The sequence below is a fragment of the Hemitrygon akajei genome, chromosome 6 (genome assembly GCF_048418815.1).
Source record: "Hemitrygon akajei chromosome 6, sHemAka1.3, whole genome shotgun sequence".
In the NCBI taxonomy this organism is placed as follows: Eukaryota; Metazoa; Chordata; class Chondrichthyes; order Myliobatiformes; family Dasyatidae; genus Hemitrygon; species Hemitrygon akajei.
Genome location: NC_133129.1, coordinates 93,571,399 through 93,586,514, shown reverse-complemented (window position 1 = coordinate 93,586,514; position 15,116 = coordinate 93,571,399). Strand labels below are relative to the sequence as shown.

Below are 15,116 nucleotides of genomic sequence, written 5' to 3'. Positions count from 1 at the left end.
TGTTCTGTCCACTTGAGTTGAATAGGCAGCTACTTGAGAAATCAAGAAGCATAATTCTCCCTGAAGAAAGAGAGAGTTTGCCCCTGTTGTCATGAGCACTTCCAGGCTTGCTAGTAAAGTTAATGTTACCTGGGCAAGAAGTGGTAACAAAATGCCCAGACACTCTGTATATTCTGTCCCCTACTGTGCTCATGGGCCCCTCGTCCCATTCCGCCACTCAGTCTCAACAACCAAAGCCAGCTCTCCTGATGCTAAAATTATCCTCTTCTTCATATCCCTCCATGGCCCTTGGCTATACCTTCCTCCAGGGTTTCTGCTGTCCTCCTGATATGGGCTACTGTGGACAGACACTGAGTAAGAGGTTAGACCTGATCACAACCACCATTACAACAGTGCCTCCTTGCTTCCCTCACCTCTCACCTTCACACGGATACAAGGAATGTTGAAAGGACTTGATAGAGTGGATGTAGTAAGGATGTTTCCTTGGTGGGGGAGTCTAAACCAGAGGGCACAGCCTCAGGATAGAGGGATGTGTCTTCAGCATAGGAACGAGGAGGAATTTCATTAGCCAGAGGTGGTGAATCTGTGGAATTTGTTTCCACTGGCAGCTGTGGTGGCCAAATCATTGGGTATATTTAAGACAGAGGTTGATAGATTCTTGATTAGTCAGGGCATGAAGGATTACAGGGAGAAGGCAGCAGATTGGGACTGAGATGGAAATGGATCAGCCATGATGAAATGGCAGAGCAGATTTGATTGGTCAAATTGCTGAATTCTGCTCCTATATCTAGTGGTCTTATAATACTTTCTCCTTCAACCCTGACCCCCACAATGACTCTTCCTCCCTCCCTCATCTCTCCCCCTTACACTGACACCTCCGCATCCTTCAGCCCTTGCCCTCAGGTTTGACCCCGCTCCCTCTCTCACATCTTACCCTCACACTCAACTTTGCTCCCTTATTCTTATTCACCCTCGATGACCCCTCTACACCCTGCCCACTGAAACTTCCTCCCTCATCCTTCACATACTCACCCTCTACTGGCTCCCTCCACTCCCTTCCCCTCTCAATCTCCTCATGCTGACCCATCACCCATATACTATACCATCCTCCTCCACACACCCCTCCCCCCACAAAATCATGGGGCTCAATTCACTTCCATACATTTTAACACCTCACCTCCTGGAGTGGATCCATGTGACCAGACGGTCTCTGGGTTTCCTGGAATTTACTGAGAAAGCAGATTATGAAAATTGGGGAAGGGGAGAGAGAGATTTGGTTCACATCTTATTTTCCCCATCACCTAGGAGTAGGCCATTCAGCCCATCAGTGCCAGTGTGACAGAGAGCACTCGGTGAGTGCAATCCTTACACAAGAGCATTTGCACACACAGACATTGCCTTGTCATTCTGCTCTCGTTGCACTGAGTGTGACACTTCAGTGTCTCCCACCCCCACCCAGTGTATTCGTATAATTGGTAAGCTTTACGGTGCTTTCCCACCATTAGGACAGTGTGGTAGCGTAGTGGTTAGAACAATGCTTTACACTACCAGCTACTTGTGTTCAATTCCCGACACTCCCTGTACGTCCCCCCATGACTGCATGGGTTTCCTCAGGGTGCTCCAGTTTCCTCCCACCATCCAAAGACGTACCAGTCGGTGGATTAATTTGACTTTGCAAATGCTTCCGTGACTAGGCTGGGGTTATATCAGGGGTTGCTGGCGGCACGCCTTGTACAGCCAGAAGGGCCTATCCCGTGTTGTATCTCAATCAATCAATCAATCAATATTCTATCTCTTTAGTAATAGGGATGCGTAAATGTGTATATATTGTTATTATACTGTATTTAATGTAGATGCTTCTGTTTACTTTGTAATATGATTGTAAATACATTGTGGGGTGAATCACATTCCAGTTCATGTGTCGTCTTGCGTTAACTCTGTAAGTAATTAAAGATGAGTATATACCGTTGTCTAATAAACGGGGCTCATCACTCTCAGTGGCAGAGAGAGAGATCGGTTCTGCCGGGAGTTCACACTGGACAAAGTACAGAGCTATTATTATGTTTTCTGGTAGGTATCTTTTTATAAATACTGGCAGTTTTCTTTTCACTATTTTCACCAAATTTTGTAAGTTTGATTTTTGACATTCTTAATAAGCACCCTTGCATGAAAGTGCTAAGTGACGCCAGCCATTTTTTTCCGCTTTGGTTGTAACTCACATCATAACAGCCAGCCCTCAGAGTATTCACCAACTTATACCCTCAGTCTTAAGTATCCCTGATTCTCCCACTGCCCATAGTAACGAGGAAGCAGGTTCACAGGTTTGGCGAGTGAGATGGCAGGCACTGATTACAAATAAGCACATTTATTTACAAACAGTAATAGATTCAATCAAACATGTAGGTCCCCCAAGTTACACAAAGTACAGAACTAAATAGTCAACAAACAGTAACAAGAGAACCATCAACCATTAACACTGTCTTCAACCACATCTCTTCCATTTCAGGCACGTCAGCTCTTTCACCATCCTCCCGCCACCCTACGACATAGGATTCCTCTTGTCCTCACCTACTACACCACCAGCCCCCGCACCCAGCACATAATTCTCCGTAACTTCCACCTCTAACTGGATCTCACCACCAAGCACATCTTTTCCTTCTGCTTTCCGCAGAGATCACTCCCTACGCAACTCCCTTGTCCATTCATCTCTCCCCATTGATCTCCCTCCTGACACTTATTCTTGCAAGCAGAACAAGCGCTACACCTGCCCCTACACCTCCTCCCTCACTACCATCCAGGACTCCAAACAGTCCTTCCAGGAAAGGCGACACTTCACCTGTGAGACTGTATCCGGTGCTCCCAATGTGGCACCTGTATATCAGTGAGACCCGACATAGGTTGGAAAACCATTTTGCCGAGCACCTGCGCTCCGTCTGCCAGAACAAGCGGGATCTCCCAGTGGCCACCCATTTAAATTCCACTTCCTATTCCCATTCCAATATGTCAATCCATGGCCTCCTCTACTGTCACGATAAGGCCATACTCAGGTTGGAGGAACAACACCCTGTTTTCTGTCTGGGTAGCCTCCAACCTGTGGCATGAGCATCGATCTCTTGAATTTCTGGTAATGACCCCTCCATGCCCCCCTCCAGTTAACCATTCCCCATCCCCTTTTCCCTCTTTCACTTTATCTCCTTGCCTGCCCATCGCCTCTGTCTGGTGCTCCTCCCCCTTTTCTTTCTTCCAAGGATGTGCATGAATGCCTGTCCTTGAGATTAGATCCTATTAAAGGATGTTTTCCTCCTTAAAGATCGCTTGTCTCTGTCACTGCTATTGAACAAGTTCCACACCTGTCCCTACAATTGTGTGTACACCGAGCGAGGCGGCAGCACATTACCGTAGCTCTGTGTGTTCGTTTGTCTTAGTTATTTAACGTGCTTCGTTCATAAAAAGCGGTGCAACAAGAGACGGGGATATAAACCATACTTCCCATCTATCATTATGAGGAACGGAAGATCGCTGGCAAATAAAATGGAGGAACTGGCAGTACTCGCAAGAACACAGAGTGAGTATCGGGAATGCAGTGTTAAATGTTTCACTGAGACATGGTTACACAAACAAATCCAGACTCCAACACTACTGTGAGTGGGTTTACAATGATAGGAGCAGGCAGAGTTGATCTACAGATGTCATGGTCCCTTCTGGCAATCCCCCACCTGGCTATTTACCTCAGGTTTTGGGCCTCAATTCCCTTGTTTAGTTTCCAATCACTCCCAGGTTCCACTAACTACACACACCTGCTTTCCATCAGCAAATGCAGGATAAAGACCCTGTGATCACAACAAGGAGCTGCCAGTTTGTTGGTCGACTCCAGTGTGAGTAACCTCGTTTCATGGATAGTCAGTTCTAAGTCTAGCATCGCTCCTGGATACGGATTCCAGGCTCGCTACGTCAATAACGCCTCCCAACTCTGCCTCCGTGCCCGCGTTCTGCACTTGGGTTCGTCCGCCGTCTCGCTCCTGTAACAACAGAGCGGTAAAATGAAGGGAGATGGGTTTGCTGTGCCTGTGAACAAACGACGGTGTAATCCCGGTCACATTTCTGTAAAAGGACGAATCTGCAGACCGAACATCGAACTGCTTGCTGCGAGTTTGTGTCCGTTTTATCCACCGAGTGAATTCAGCCACACCATGTTGCTCGTAGTCTACATTCTGCCTCCCAGATGCACTCCTGATGTTGCATGCGGTGTCATACACACTACCATCGCAAGACTCCAGACAACACAATGCGTTCATTGTAGTATCTGGAGATTTAAACCCTGTTTCTCTCTCAACAACCCTACACACCTTCGATCAGTTTGTCAAGTGTCATACAAGAGAGAATAAAACACTGGCTCTCTTGTAGGCAAATGTTAAAGATGCATACAGCTCCACAGCTCTCCCCCACTTGGAAGATCAGATCACAACCCAGTTCACCTCATACCCTTGTATAAGCCCAAAGTACAGCAACAGCTAGCTACCAACAAGATAGTAAAGGAATGGTCTCCAGAGACCATCGAAGCCTTGAAAGCCTGCTTTGAGATTACTAACTGGAATGTGCTTTGTGAACCATATGGGGAGGGCATTAACGGACATTGATTGTTTCATTGGCTACATCAACTTCTGTGTGGACACCCTAGTACCATCAAAGACTGTTTGCTGCTTCCCTAACAGCAAATCCAGGGGTCATCAGTGAGCTACATGTTCTTCTCAACCACAAAAAGAAAGCCTTTAGATCAGGAGATAGGGAGGCTTGTAATGTGCGGAGGGAGCTAGAGCAGGAGATCAAGGTGGCTAAAGAGGAATACAGGAGAGAGCTGGAGAACAAGCTTGGGCAGAGTAGGGCACGGGAGGTGTGGCGAGGCGTGAAAAACATCACTGGCTTCAATCAGTCTGGCTGTGGAGCCTCAGAATGCAGCTGTGAGTGAGTTAACTCATTTGAGTTAAGCCAATTCTTCGATAGGTTTGACAATTGCCCTCCTACTCACACCCCCTCAGCACACCATTCTAGGTACAGAGGCACCCAATGCTCCCTCAGCACCAACACCTCCCCACTCCAATTCAACACATGGATGAACAACACAGTCTAGCACAGTCTACATCCCCTCCTTGACCTGCACCAACCATCCACACCTCCACATACCAACTGCTGCTGTGCTAATATTTACCTCCCCCAGCCTCCACCTTCTACCAGCTCCCCAGTTATCATGGACTCACCTTCACTATGAGTAGGGTTCTGGGGAAACTCAGACACAGCAAAGCATTGGGAACAAATTGTGTGAACCCCAAGGACCTGAAGGAGTGTGCTAAGCATCTGTGTGGAGCTCTCCAGCACACTTTCCATCTGAGTCTCAGCTTGGAAAGGGTCCCAACTATGTGAAAAACATCATGTGTGGTCCCAGTACCCAAGAAGGGCCAACTGAAAGCCTTGAATGACTACTGTCCAGTGGCCCTGACCTCACACATCATGAAGACGCTGGTCCTGGCTCACCTCCAACCCCTGGTCAGATCAGCCCTTGATCCCCTGCAGTTTGCTAACCAGGAGCACATTGCAGTCAATGATACTGTCATCTACCTGCTGAACAGAGCCTCCTCTCATCTGGATATGCAAGGCAGCACCATGACGATCATGGTTTTTTTTTAATTCTCCAGTGTCTTCAAAACCATACAGCCCTCTATATAGGTTTGCATTTCCATTGTATCCTGGATAATGGACTACCTGACTAGGAGACCACAATATATGTGGCTTTAGAGCTGTGTGCCAGACATGATTATAACCAGCACTGGGGCCCCACAGGGAACTGTATTGGCCCCCTTCCTGTTGATCCTGTATACCTCAGACTTTAGATACAACAGTGAGTCATAAGTTAATAAGTTATCTATCCCTCTGCACCTCCTCCCTCACTGCCATTCAGAACCCTGAACAGTCCTTCCATGTGAGGTAACTCTTCACCTGCATATCTACTATATCCAGTGCTCCTGGTGTAGGTTCCTGTATATCAGTGAGCCCCGACAAAGATAGGGAGACCACTTTGCTGAGCACCTAAGTTCTATCTGCCAGAAAAAGCGGGATCTCCCCGTGGCCACACATTTCAAAACCACTTCTCATTCTCTTTCCAACATGGCAATCCATCACCTCCTCTACTGTCACGGTGAGGCCACACTCAGGTTGGAGGAGCACCGCTTCATATTCCATCTGGGAAGCCTCCAACTTAATGGCATGAACATCAATTTCTTGAACTTCCAGTAATTGCCCACCCTCCCCCTTCACCATTCCCCATTCCTGCTTCCATTTCTCAACTTCTCTCTGTACCTGCCCATGATCTCCTCTGGTGCTCCTTCCCCTTCCTTTTCTTCCATGGTCTTCTATCCTCACCTATCAGATTCCCCCTTCTCCAGACCTTTATCTCTTTCACCAACTTCCCAGCTCCTTACTTCTCCTCCTGCCCCTTCCCCGGTATCACTTATCATCTACCACCTTGTATTTCTTCCTCCCCTCCTCCCCACCTTTCTCTGACTTCTCCCCTTCCTTTCCTGTCTAAAAAAAGGGCCTCAGCCCAAAATGTCAACTGTTTACTCTTTTCCTTAGATACTACCTGGCCTGCTGACTTCCTGAACATTTTGTGTGTATTGTCATCTTTGTTTCTAAGTTATATACCTAGGTCAAAGGTAAGGACACCTACTTGTGTGTCTGGGTGTCTTTATGTTTGATAAGCAACCTTGGCAGCCATCTTAGCAAGGACTGTGGGAGAGGTTATTGGTGCCATTGCAATGGACGTTCTAAAGGTCTAATGCAAAGCTTATGAATACAAGAAAGTCTGCAAATGCTGCCAATCCAAAGCAACACACAAAATGCTGGTGGAATTCAGAAGGTCAGGCAGCACCTATGGAGATGTATAAACAGTTGATGTTTCAGGCCAACACTCTTCTTCAGTACTGAAAAGGAAGGGGAAAGACACCAGAATAAAATGGCGGGATTGGGGGAAGGAGGTTAGCTGGATGGTGATAGGTGAAGCCAGGTGGGTTGGAAAGGTCAAGAGCTGGAGAAGAAGGATTCTGATAGGAGAGAAGTGTGGACAATTGGAGAAAGGTGTAACACAAAGTAAAAACCCAGAGCTGGTCCAAAGACAATTAGACATAAATGGTAAGCAATCCAAGGACACTGCACACCCATAAGACTACACTGAGAAAATTCAGTCCAAATACTAACTGAAAAAAATTAAACAACTCTTGGTTGTGACAACAGTGTTGTTGATGAACAGACAGACCTTGGGGTGTAAGTCCATAAATCTCTTAAAGTAGTAAACCAGGTGGGTAGGATAGTGAATTTAAAGAGCAAACATGAGGAAATCTGCAGATGCTGGAAATTCAAACAACACACACAAAATGCTGGTGGAACACAGCAGGCCAGGCAGCATCTATAAGGAGAAGCACTGTCAACGTTTCAGGCCGAGACCCTTCATTGGGACTAACTGAAAGGAGAGATACTAAGAGATTTGAAAGTAGTGGGGGGGGGGGGGAGGGGGAAATGCAAAATGATAGGAGAAGACCGGAGGGGGTGGGAAGAAGCTTAGAGCTGGAAAGGTGATTGGCGAAAGTGATACAGAGCTGGAGAAGGGAAAGGATCATGGGACAGGAGGCCTTGGGAGAAAGAAAGTGGTGGGGGGGGAAGCACCAGAGGGAGATGGAGAACAGGCAGAGTGATGGGCAAAGTGAGAGAGAGAAAAAACAACTAAATATATCAGGGATGGGGTAAGAAGGGGAGGAGGGGCATTAATGGAAATTAGAGAAGTCAATGTTCATGCCATCAGGTTGGAGGCTACCCAGTCGGTATATAAGGTGTTGTTCCTCCAACCTGAGTTTGGATTCATTTTGACAGTAGGGGAGGCCATGGATAGACATATCAGAATGGGAATGGGACATGGAATTAAAATGTGTGGCCACTGGGAGATCCTGCTTTCTCTGGCGGACCGAGCGTAGGTGCAGCACAGTGAAGAAGGTACATGATATCATTGTTTCATTGACCAGGGAACAGTATAAAAGATTGGGATGCCAATTTTACAAAACATTCATTAGCTTGCACTTGGAATCCACAGTTCTGGATGTCATGCACTAGAAAGGATGTGATTGTACTGGAGAGAGTCCAGAGGAGATTCCCTGGAATGTTATCTGGTTTGGAGGCAATAGAATTATGGGGAGAGATTGGACAGATGCTGCACTTCTTTTCTGGTGTGAAGGAAGCTAAGAGGTGACCTGACAAAGATATAACAGCGTGGATAACTTCACTCACCTCAACTTTGAACTGATTCCATAACCTATAGGCTCACTTTCAAGGACTCTACAACTCATGTTCTCAGTATTTATTCATTTATTTATTTGTTTATGATTTACTTATGCACAGATTGTATTCTTCTTGCACAGTCATTGTTTGTTAGTCTTTATGTAGAGTTTTTCATTAAATTTATTGTACTTCTTTATTTGCCTGCAAGAAAATAATTTGCAGTGTAGTAAATGGTGCTATATACATACATTGATAATAAATTTACTTTGTAACTTAAATGTTTTTGTATATAGAATTTCTAGATGTATAAATAAGGTGAATGCTGGGAGTCATGGTGAGCGCTGGCAATGACTGAACCCAGGTGCAGAGGAATGGCAGGCTCCCACCTAAAGATGAAAGACAGGAGTTTCAAGATAGGAATTCCAACAGAACACCGGTAGCGCCATCAAGCGACACTGTGAGACGAATCCTTCTCAAAACAAGGACCACATGATAAGTGCTAATCAGTCCACTTTAAATAATCACAGCATGCACAAAGCCCATGCCACTCAAAATAAACTTGACCATATTAAACCGAAAGGACAAGGGCTTAACAATTCTAGTTAAGATGGCAATTAAGAAAAACAGGTGCATGATGGGGGGAGGGGGGTCAGTGCTTTTGCTAGACAAGTAGGGGGAGGGGGAGGCAAGAGGGTTGATGATAGTGCGGGGGTGGTCTTTGAGCTTCTGATGTCTCAGTTATTCATCCTTTTAGGCATTTTCTGTTTCCTGGATGTCTGTGAAGAGTAAGAATTTCAGTTTGCATACTGAATTCATCATCTGATATTAAATTGAACCATTGAACTATTGAACATACACTTAGGGTGAAGGCTGGTTGTGGGCCTGCATGGCAACACTTGTGGGCTGCCCCAGTACAATCCTCACTAATTTGATTTTAAGTGAATGATGCATTTCACCGTATATTCCAATGTTTCAATACGAATTTGACAAATAAAGCTCAAATTTATAATCATTAATCTTTATTTGAACCACCCAGGCACAGAAGGCTACAAGCCAAGATGTGCTTCATGTAGGTGGATGCTCACTGGTCAGCACAGGTGTGCTGGGATGAATGGCCTGTTTCCATGCTATATCACTCTCTGACCTATGTACTGAGCATGGACTGTATGGATATCAATGTTCAAAATTTGAAGTAAATTTATTATCAAAGTACATATATGCTACCATATACAACCCTGAGGTTCATTTTCTTGTGGGTATGCTCAATAAATCTATAGAATAATAACCATGACAGAATCAATGAAAGACCACACCACCAAGGGCACTCAACCAGAGTGCAGAAGACAATAAACTGTACAAATAGAAAAATATAAAAGTTATAATAATAAATAAATAAGCAATAAACTTTGAGAACATGTGATGAAGAGTCCTTGAAAGTGAGTCCATTGATTGTGAGAGTATTTCAATGAAGGGCAAGTGAAGTTGAGTGAAGTTAGCCCCTTTGGTTCAAGAGCCTGATGGTTGAGGGGTAATAAGTGTTCATGAACCTGGTGGTGTGAGTCCTGAGGCTCCTGCACCTTCTTCCTGATGGCAGCAGCAAGAAGAGAGCATGTCCTGGGTGGGTGGTGGGTGTCCCTGCTTTCCTTTGACAGAGTTTCATGTGGATGTGTTCAATGGTGGGAAGAGCTTTACCTACAATGAGTTGTACGCACCTATTTTTGTAGGATTTTCCATTCAAAGGCATTGGTGTTTCTACACCAGGAGGTGATGCAGCTGGTCAATATACTCTCCACAACATAACTACAGACGTTTGTTTATATCAGGTGTTTAAGAGAGATTTACCTGTACACAAAGCGAAACAACTTCTGGTAAATGGCATGGGGCAAGGAAAAAGATGAAGCCAGTGTCCAGATGACAGCGATACAGACAATTCCTTTGGAGAGGGACATACGAGGCCTTAAGGGGTGTATGATAGCCTGCAAACAAACAGCAAGAGTTAGAAATGAAAATCAAAGCCAAAACTTGTCATTTCTCTAGATGCGGAGAAAGCGTTTGATTGTGTGGAGTGGAATTATCTTTTTGTGGATTTAGAAAAATTTGATTTCAGACAAAGTTTTATTACGTGGTTTAAATTGTTATATTCACACCCCACGGCTTCTGTCTTGACTAATTCTCAGCAATCCCAATCTTTTAATCTTAAACATGGTACCTGGCAAGGGCGTCCTTTAAGTCCCTTACTTTTCGATTTGGCTATAGAGACATTGGCGATTGCGTTTCAAAGTTGTGCTGAATGGACAGGGATTTGGGGGGGTGGTGTTGAGCACAAAGTCTCTCTTTATGCTGATGATCTTTTACTTTTTATATCAAACCCAACTATCTCCTTATCCCCAATGTTTTCATTCCTTAATAAATTTAGTCAGCTTTCTGAATACAATATAATTTACATAACAGCAAACTTTTTCCATTAAATAGAGAAGCACAATCACTAGAATTTCATAACCTCCCTTTTAAAGTAGTAAATAATCAATTTATTTACCTTGGCATTACAGTAACAAGAAATTATAAGCGTCTTTTTGGAGAAAATTTTACTAATCTTTTAAATCATACAAAACAGAGCTCAGCACAGTGGTCACCCTCGTCCATGTCTTTGATAGGTCAAATTAATGTTGTTAAAATGTTTATTCTTCCTAAATTTTTATACTCATTTCAATCTTTACCAATCTCTGTTTCTAAAGTTTTTTTTTGATTCATTAGATTCTATTATTTCATCCTATCTATGGAAGGGCAAATGTTCCAGACTAAATAAAGCTCATCTTCAAAAACTTAAAAGGATAGCTGGTATGGCCTTGCTCAATTCCTGCTTATATTACTGGGCAACCAACAAATGTTGTCTTATCTTTTGGTCTTACTTTTACAATCAGTCTGGCTGCTCAATATGGGTGGCAATGGAGTTGAACTTTAATAAGAATCTGTCCATCTCCGCACTTCTTGCATCCGCACTTCCTTGCCGTTTGCCTAAATCAATTGTTAATCCGGTTATCAGACACTCTCTGAGAATATGGGCTCAGTCCAGAAAACATAATGGGCTTCACGGTTTCTCTCTCTCTAGTCCTATTCTACATTATCATCTTTTTCAGCCTTTACGCAGGATTTAACATTTCTAGACTGGCACAGGAAGGGCATTAGGTGTTTTGAAGATCTTTTCATAGATAAGTGCTTTGTAACTTTTGAACGATTGTCTGTAAAGTTTGGCCTACCTAACACTCATTTCTTTAGATATCTCCAAATTAGACATTTTATCAACCCTTTAATACCAAACTTTCCTGAGGTACCTGTTAAAAATGTTGTGGATTTGTTTCTTCGTGTGAATCCATTGGGTAAAAGTTTAATTTCTACTATTCCAGATATGTTAATGATGTTGAAGTGAGCCCCCTTCAACAAAATTAAAACTGCCTAGGAGCATGATTTAAATTTTTCTTTGTCCGACGAGGTTTGGGATTCAGTTCTCAAGTCAGTTAATTCAACTTCTTTCTTCATCAATCTTTTTATTAATTAATAAAAAATACATTCAAAAAGAGTACTTCAAAAGAGTACAAAAAAAGAGTAAATTCATCTTCTCTATGTGCTCACCACTGTCTTTTACAGTTTGAAGTGGTACACAGGGCTCATATGTCTAAAACTAAATTGTCACGGTTCTATCCTGATATTAGTCCCTGTTGCGACAAGTGCAAAGGGGGCGAGGCTTCTCTTATTCATACGTATTGGGCTTGCCCTAGCTTGGAGAAATTCTGAAGAGATGTTTTTTTAACTTTATCTCACATATTTAATTGCTATTTGGAACCTAACCCTCTGATTGCTATTTTTGGTACTTCGGGAGAAGTTGACATGCATTTAACTCCGACTAAGCATCGTACATTGTCTTTCGCCTCTCTTTTGGCCAGACGTGCGGTCCTTCTTACGTGGAGAGATGCTGCCCCCCCCCCCCCACCCATGCTCAATGGCTTAGAGATATTATGTCCTGCTTAGACCTTGAAAAGATTCATTATTCACTTCTTATTCAGATATAAAGTTCCAAAAGGTGTGGGGACCTTTTCTAGAATATTTTCATAATTCCTGTTTAGATTAAGGGTGCATTCCTCCTTTTTTTTCTTTTGCATTTAAATCCCTTACCACCAGCTTTTTACGGTTAAGGTTCATGGGGTTTTTTGATATGTAAACATATCATAGTTTAGGTAATAGGCAATATACCTTCTTTTTATAAATACAGCTCTGTATTAACTTTTTTATATATCGTAAGGTTGGCTTGGAGTTGGGTAATGGGAGGGCGGGGTGGTAACTAACTTTATACAATTCTACTATGGGTGCTTTGCTTAATTGGTAAGAATTGTACTTTGATGTGTTTGTTTCACACTGTATAACCCTCTTTTTTATTGGTTTTTTTTGTTTGGTTGCATGGTAAAAACTCATAAAAATCAATAAAAAGACAAAACTGCAGAAACAGTAAATCTGAAATGAAATCAGTCAGCAGCCATGGAGAGAGAAACAGTCAATGTTCCAGGTCCAAGTTCCTTTTTCAGAATTGGAAAGGGTAGACGAATAATTTTTTGGGCAGTCATACAGAAGGTGAAAAGGGATAAAGCAAAGAAATACTCCTGATAAGTGAGACTACGTGAGAGGAGAATGAGAAGTCGTGAAAGGAGATTCATTAGTTAGGGTCAACAGGAGTTCCTAGGGATGAGAATGAGATTCTCGGATTTTCTCCCAGGTGCAAGGGTCAGGGACATCTCAGATTGAGTCTGTTGTATTCTTAAGGGGGAGGTCAAGATCCACATTGGTACCAATGATATAGGTAGGAAAGGTGATGAGGTCCTGCAAAGTGAATTCAGGGAATTAGGAGCTAAATTAAAGGACAGAACCTATGGTGGTGACCTCAGGCTTGTTACCAATGCTACATACTAGTGAGGCTAGAAAAAGGAAGATTATACAGTTTAACATGTAGCTCAGGAGATAGTGCAGGAGGGTGGGCTTCATAATTTAAGATCATTGGTCTCTCTTCCAAAGAAGGAGGAACCCCTACAAAGGGGACGGTTTGCACCTGACCTAGAGGGGAATCTCTTTGCGGGAACGTTTGCTAATGCTGCTCCAGCAGGGATCTAAACTAGAGTTGTAGGGGTTCGAAACCTGAGAGTCAAGGCAGCTAGTGGAGTTGTTGTGGGAAAAATAGAGCTTTGACTAGTGACCAATCTGGACATCGGAAAGGAGGGGACTTTACTCAGGTCCACTACCCCAGTAGACAAGCCAGCAGCAGGTCGCTACAGTGAGAAAGAGCTTTGACCAGCAACCAATCAGCATTTGGGATTGATTAGCAGGAGCAAATTAAGGAAGGCAGGGGTATGCTCAGCAGCCATTTTCTGAGTGGAGAGAGTCAGAGTGGTGATCTTGAGGCTTTAGCTCTTCAAGGCTTCAACGAAAAGAGGTTCAGTCAGAGAAAGCAAAGGAAAGAAACGCTCAAGTTCAAATTTTTCTTTTTTCTGCATAGGTTTTTCAGGGAGTTAGATGCTAAGTTAAAGGGCAGGACCTCCAGGGTGGTGATCTCAGGACTGCTACCTGTGCATGTGCCAGTGAGCCAAAACTAGGAAGATTAAACAGTTTAATACGTGACTAAGGTGTTGGTATAGGAGGGAGGGCATGAGATTTTGGATCATTGGGACTCTTCCACGGAAGGTGGGACTATACAGAAAGGATCATTTGCACATGAACTGGAGGGGGACTAATATCCTAGCGAGAAGGTCTGGTAATGCTGCATGCTGGGGTTTAAACTAGAATTGCAGGAATATGGGAACCAGATTGCCAGAACAGTTACTGGAGAGGTTGTGGAGGCAGATGGTTTCAAGACCAGAGACAAAGTCAGGAATCAAAATGTTGAGCATGGTGTGACTATTGTCCTGAGATACGTAAATTTCAGTGCAAGAACTATCCTAGTGAAGGTGGGTGTTAGTGTTGAAGGTGAGGTAGCTGGTTTACAAACAGAGGCAATGTGTAGTCAGGAGAGGCTGTTGATAAGGGCTAAATTGCAGTCAACAGGATGAGTTGCAATGTAAAAGGCCGACAAAAATGAAAAGGGTGAATACAGGACTGAAGGTGTTGTATTTCAATGAGTGCAGTATACGGAATAAGATAGATAGTACAGTTAAAGACTGGCATGTAGAATGTTGTAGGCATCACTGAATCATGGCTTGGAGATTTTAGCTTGGAGCTTTATGCACATTGTATCAAAAGGACAGGTAGGAAGGCAGAGGGGGTGGCTTTGCTCTGTTAGTGAAAATTTAAATCAAATCATTGGAGAGATGCAACAGGAAGTGGAGGGTGTTAAATCATTTTGGATAGAGTTAAGGAACTGAAAGGGTAATAACTCCCTAGATGGGAGGTGTATACAGACCACCAAACAGTAGTAAGGATGTGGTCTACAAATTACAATGGGAGATAGATAATGCATGCCTAAAAAGGCAATGTTACAATAGTCATGGGGGATTTCAATATTGCAGGTAGATTGGGAAAATCAGGTTGGTGCTGGGTTCCAAGAAGGGGGATTTCTGGAGTGCCTACAAGATGGCTTTTAGAGCAGCTCGTGATTGAGCCCCAGGGGATCAGCTATTTTGGATTGGGTGCTGTGCAATCAACCTGAATTGATTAGAGAGCTTAAAATAAAAGAACCCTGAGGGGAATGTGACCATAATTTGACCGAATTCACCCTGACATTTGAGAAGGGGAAGCTAAAGACAGATCTATCAGTATTA

The 15,116-nt window shown here is 43.6% G+C and overlaps 1 protein-coding gene across 1 annotated transcript in view; it reads right to left on the bottom strand.

Moving 5' to 3' along the window:
* Positions 1-15,116, bottom strand: part of LOC140729811 (G-protein coupled receptor 83-like) — a 47,942-nt gene that overhangs the window by 18,937 nt on the left and 13,889 nt on the right. The window contains exon 3 of the mRNA XM_073050023.1: positions 10,162-10,295. Within this exon, the coding sequence (XP_072906124.1) occupies positions 10,162-10,295 (134 nt within the window). The remainder of the gene's footprint in view (positions 1-10,161; positions 10,296-15,116) is intronic.